This window comes from Poecilia mexicana, unplaced genomic scaffold (genome assembly GCF_051168715.1).
Source record: "Poecilia mexicana isolate PSO_F unplaced genomic scaffold, ASM5116871v1 scaffold_4, whole genome shotgun sequence".
In the NCBI taxonomy this organism is placed as follows: Eukaryota; Metazoa; Chordata; class Actinopteri; order Cyprinodontiformes; family Poeciliidae; genus Poecilia; species Poecilia mexicana.
This window is the reverse complement of record NW_028263373.1, coordinates 12,810,721-12,816,720: the sequence shown is the minus strand read 5'-3', so window position 1 is coordinate 12,816,720 and position 6,000 is coordinate 12,810,721. Positions and strand designations below refer to the sequence as shown.

At 39.1% G+C, this 6,000-nt stretch overlaps 1 protein-coding gene across 1 annotated transcript in view; it reads right to left on the bottom strand.

Annotated features, from left to right (window-relative positions):
- Positions 1–312: 312 nt before the first annotated feature.
- The window catches only part of LOC106930526 (ELAV like neuron-specific RNA binding protein 4), a 29,193-nt gene continuing 23,505 nt past the window's right edge, over positions 313–6,000 (bottom strand). The window contains exon 5 of the mRNA XM_088005254.1: positions 313–1,611. Coding sequence (XP_087861380.1) covers positions 1,284–1,611 — 328 coding nt within the window. The 3' untranslated portion in view covers positions 313–1,283. The remainder of the gene's footprint in view (positions 1,612–6,000) is intronic.

Sequence of the window (6,000 nt, the reverse complement as noted above, 5' to 3'; positions counted from 1 at the left end):
AAAGGGTCTTCTTGCTTTGGGCTCTGGACTATAAGGTTTGTTAGGCCTCGGAAAGACCCCATTTCCCTTCCCTTTTGGGTATCGCTGTTGAATAATTATGCACTAGTACACATGTGAAAAAATTACCAAAATCACCTGCCTTGGTTTGCATCCTCTTTTTCACAAAATCCTCCTTTCTACAAAATCCCGACCTACTCGGCATCACCAAAAAACAACGACCTCTGATCCTATAAAGTTACCACAGCAGAACGACAAGACAAGGTGGTGCCCCCTCCCGCCCGCCCCGGCCCCCCCAGTTAGCCAGTCAAAATATTTTTCTCTTTTTTTTTTCAAATCCAGATTCTTGTAAAAATTCTTCAATAATTATTATTTTAATCATCATTTATAAAAATAGATCTTCTTTCTATTTATTTTTATCTTTTTCTAAATGCATTTTTTTCAAGCAAAGAGATCTTCTCTTTGGCAACAGTGTTATTTTTTTTTTTTTTATTATCTTAAATTACTGAACATATCATCAGGAAAGCTAACCCGTCCCCTCCCTCACCCCATCTCCCTAAATCCCAGTGAGGAAAGACATTATGTTTTGTTTGCGATACAAAACAAAAACAATGTTAGAAATTCTCTTTTTTTTTTTTTTTCTTCTTTTCTACATCTGAGTTTCAGGGGATCGTAGGATCCCATCTATAATCAATAAGGGGACGTTTTTAAATACACGCTACAAATGAATGAATGGTTTCACCAATTTAAAAAAGAGCCCCCTCCCTTCCATTGACAGGGGAGGTATATAATACTAACGACAGTGGATCCGGATTTACAAAAGAAAATTAAATCCTGAATCAAAGACAGAGAAAAGGTTCCGATCTTAAAAAGGATGACCTCTTCTCTGAAATACGGGGATTTGCTACTGTTTACACAGAAGAGAAAAAATTTTTAACAACCACAACAAACGAAAAGAATATACAATAAAGAGAAGCCTGCATTATCACAGGAGCTTCGAAAAAACTCGTCAACATTTTCATCATTTAATTTTTGTAATACTCAGGCAACATTGGCTTATAGGTCCAAAGTTATAATATAAGCCATTTCTAGTTCAATTTGTTAGATGGTTTGTTGGCTGCTTTCTGTTCCAGGAGTTTGATTCTGCTGTGTTGGATGGCTGTAGGAGGGTGGCGGTGGTTGGAGGGACCTAAGGGACGAGTGGAGGTGGAGGGGAAGGGTCGGGTCGGGGGGGCGAATTTAGAGCAGACAAAGTCGCGGGGCGTCTGCTTCTGCCTGTCGAGAGTTCAGGACTTGTGTGTCTTGTTAGTCTTGAAGGAGACTTGCAAGACGCGGTCGCCCAACCTGTAGCCGTTGAGGCTGGCGATGGCCATGGCCGCCTCGTCGTAATTCGTCATGGTGACGAAGCCGAAGCCTTTGCACTTGTTGGTGTTGAAGTCACGGATCACCTTGACGTTGTTGACGGCGCCGAACGGGCCGAACAGCTGCCAGAGCACGCTCTCGTCCGAGTCCGGGGACAGGTTGTACACAAAGATGCACCAACCGGTGCCTGTGTGGCCGGGGATGTTCATGCCCACCAGGCTCGTCATGCTGTCAATGGTGATGGGGGAAAACCTAAGACAGGAGGCAGAATGGCGGGAAACGACATAAGAAGTTAAGTGGTAACAATTTGTAACCCATAAAGAAGCACTCTGCAATTAAAGGGATAGTTCAGGATTTGTGAAAACAACTCGCTTTGCTTACTTGCACTAGAAATTACAATTGAAGTGTTTATTTCAGTAATTCAGTTTAAAAAGTGACATAACATTGATTTAATACGCAAAAAGTGATGCGTTTCATTTTATTTGTTCGATTTTCACGACGCAGCACAGCTAAAGAAAACTACAAATTCAGTTTCTCAGAAAACTGCAACATTATAGCAAAGCAATAAAAAGGGATTCTTGATAAAGAAATGTTATGTTGTAGCTATTTTATGATTTCTGTGACAGTTGTTCAGCTGACGGTCGCTGGCACCTTCGACAAGCAGCAAGCGAGTTATCTCTTTATAAGCTGGCTCTTCAGAGATCTGTATCAAGCATACTAATGGAAAGTTGAGTGGAAGCAAAAGGTTTAGCAGAGAGTGGACAGCAGTGACCAAAACCTGTCTGGTGAAACTCTTTCTAGATTATTATTTTTTTCCTAGGTTTAAGATTTCTAACATGCGCAGGTCAGCGTTTTAAAATCTGCCACATACAGATGTGTCCATCTACTAATGTCACATTTTATGTGTTCAGCCTCTTCTTAACCAGAGACAGTTCAGAGATGCTGAAATACTTGAAAAATATCACTCTATTTGTAATATATAAATGTATACAAGCAAATAGATATACGATTCAATTATTGACTTGAATTACTTGAATAAATGATTGTTTGAAAATATATCAAAAGTCATGATTGGCACAAAAAGAGCCCAAGTTGCAAATTGAGATTAGCTGGATTTATAGGATAAAGCTAACAGATAGCATAAGAAGAGCGAAGACCAAAGTTTATTTCTGATGTCTTAAAAACCTCCGAACTCAAAACTATCACAGTGGTTCATACGAAGGCATTTTATCTGAACTTTAATGTACAAAAAAAAAAAAAAAAAAAAAAGCTAATAATTATCTTCACAGTAGAAGGCGGCCTGCCAGGCAGACGATCTTCCTGTGTGAATCATATGTTGAGTAAATGCCTGATCGAAAAGTCAGAAAGTGTCAAATTAAATGAGAGAACATTTCCTTGAGCACCAACTCACAGCACTTTGCTTTTCTATCAGGCTGCTAATGGAAATGCTTTACATGTTCTGTTCTCAGTGCTTTTTCTACACAGGAATATCACTGATGGTGCAGAACCTCCTACCTGCATCTACGCCTAGTTAGACTTGATCTAACCGCTGGCAGATTTGGATTAAAAATTACTTTCATTTAGTCAGGAAGGTTGCTTCTGTTAGAAATTGAGGCAGGCCTCTCTAAGAGGACAAAGCTATCTATAAAGGTCAGTTTTTGTGAAAATTTTTTTTGTGCTTTTTGAACATTTTATTTTTTTAAAAAAGGAATGTGTAAATTTTGAACTTCCTGCAATGTCTCACATGGCATTGCAGCAATAAAGTGCTGATGATCTTTTTGCATGTCTTCACCAATATTTTGATGATTTATCTTTAGTGATGAACTCAAACTCATTGCTATAACTCTAATCTTTAGCTCCTTTAAAATAATTCTCTATCAGAAATCTGCTCCAAAACATTAATACTAGTACCAATCAAAATAAACATGTAGGTGATACTAATTAAAATGTTTACATTAATTTTGAATTTGCCAAGGTAACAAATACGACTGGGCTTAACTGAGAATGTGATGTTAAAGGGTTACAACATACTGTGTGTAGAAACAAACTACAACATTTCTGAGACTGAAATTGTCATCAGACTGGAATCGTTTCATCTTGGAACATGTTCGAACAGATCTAATTGTTTAAGTTTTTTATTTTACTTTTTTATGCTAAATTACCACAAAAAGAGCTTATAATAGTATGCCTTAAAAATTCTGAACTATTCCTTTACAATTGTTATGAACTATCACTAAATGCTGCTTTTTTCCCCTTTTTCTTTTTGCTCCTTCAACTGTCCTAGCTTGGGCGCTTTACTCTATGATATCCTTTTCTCAAAAGCCAATTCTTCAGTGAAACACACAGGGTCTGATCTCAGACAAATTCAGTTAAATTACAACATACCTATATAGAACATGTTCAGTAATGTACAGGTTTGTAGCGTACGTACAAAGCTGTCACTAAAGCCCTACAGAGCTCATCAGATTTGAAAGCTCCCCTGTCAGCACTGACGGCAGTGCTTTCAGCGCTGAGCTGCACTTCTGCTGAAGAAGATGCAGATGAACGTTCTCTCTTTGTGTCCTCAAGTGGCTTCTTTCTGTGCCAAATTGCAGGAAGTTGTTGAATTAAACCATAGCCAGAAATTCATCAAAGATCATGCAGCAGCCTGCTAAATTTGTTCTCATTCGGCTCATAATCTTCCCCCTTTTCCTTGCGATGCAAGAGATTTGATTCCTCAGTTGACTTCACTTAATTGCCTTTCCAATAAAAGGAAAAGGGGGAAGAAGAAAAGAAATACCACCACTTTTTAAATAAAAGGTAAATGAAATAATAATAAAAAAAAAAAGGTTCATTTCTTATTCCAGCTCCCTACAAGAAACTACTATAGGCATTATTGGGAGTGCTTTAATCGAGATTTCCGCTTTGCTGCAGCTGTCTGAGCGAAGGCAGCCTTCTCAAAGAAAAAAGGAGGGGGGGGAAGGGGAGCAAACTAAATGGAAAATGGAAGCACTTTACAGCCCAGTGGCATTAAGGTACAAAGAGTATTCCTCCCCCTCCTGCAGGGTGTTCTGGTCTCTTCTATTTCAGAGCTCGTGGCACTGATCGATAGCGCTGCTTGCCACTTGGACCCTCAAGCCTTCTCTCTCCCATGTCTATATACGGTCGACAATCACCGCGACCTTCCTGCATGACTTTGGTCATGCAGAGTCTGCCTCTGGCCCTTTTGGGGTTGCTTAGAAATCTAAAGCATGCATTCAGATGGGTTGGCTCATAGGTTGTGCAAGAGAGGGGTTTTATGATGCAAGATCTTTTTTTTTTTTTTTTTTTCTCTGTATGTCAGATGAGATGTAGTGCATTGTCATTTCAGTGTATTGTATGTGGCTAGCTGGCAGATCTTTTTGAACTTTGAATACGGAAAACACTATAAAATAAAATAAAAACATTATATAAAGTTGAATTTCTTTTAAAGATAAACATTTAATTTCAATAATTCAAATCAAAATATAAAATGCACGTTACATTGATTACTCACATCAAGCATTTAATTCTCAGCACAAAATGTAGCTTCACAGAAACTTCATAATATTACCTAAGATCAATAGAAGCAGATCTTACACAGAATGTGTACCCTCAATATTTAGTTGGGGCTTCTTTTGGATTAATTATTGCACCAGTGCAAGGTGGCGTGGAGCTCTTAAACCTGTGAAGGAAGCCCTGGTTTTATTAGCAGCTTCTACCTCATCCACATTGTTGGCTCTGCTTTCTCCCATCATGACGATACTCCACAGGCTCCCTGCAGGGCTCAGGTCAGGCCATTTTGGTGACAAATCAGTGTTACCACGGTCATTAAAGCACCTACTGGTACTTTTATTAAGCGCCTTTCTCTACATTTTCCCCTTTCCACTCAACTTGTGATTAATATGCTTGACTACAACACACTGTGGACAGCCAGCTCCTTTAACAAATAATTTGACTACCTGCTGCTTGTTGTTGGATGACGATCAAGTCCTCAGCCTTACCTTGAACTTGTAGGCCGCAACATTGCCACAACATAACCGTTTTTTGTTTTAAAAATCCCTCGTCATTGGTCGTTAGCAAAAATTGAATTGAATCAGATTCAAGTCATATTCATCCAATTTAATATAAACGATTAATAAATCCGTGTGAATAAGGATTGTGTGTAGGAGTTTCACTTTTTTGAGCTGAATTATTGAAGTAAATCGGCTACTTGATGTGTGAATTTATGAAGTTTGATTATTATTTTCTCCTAACTGAAGTGTGTGAAATGTGGAGAGGCCTCTGAGTTTCAATCAGTGATGCTTTGGAGGTTTCCAAACTGCACTGTCGCGGGGATGTGGCGTGTGCCTGCATGTGTGTGGAAACACGTATGCAAGTATACCAATCGGAGTGGGACGAAACGCTACCCTATGTTACAGATGAGACCAGGGGTTGCATAGCAACAGTGTAGCTGACCAGATATCTATTCTGTCCCCTCTGAAGCAGAACAATCCCAGCTCTTACCACGTTAGATCACTGAATAACACGTCTAATTCTGACATTTTTAGGTAGAGGATTTAACATTTTCTCGGAGGCTTTCAGTCAACCGACTTCTGTCCCCTTGTGCTTGCAGCATGCAAGATGGCATTGTCAGCACGTCAA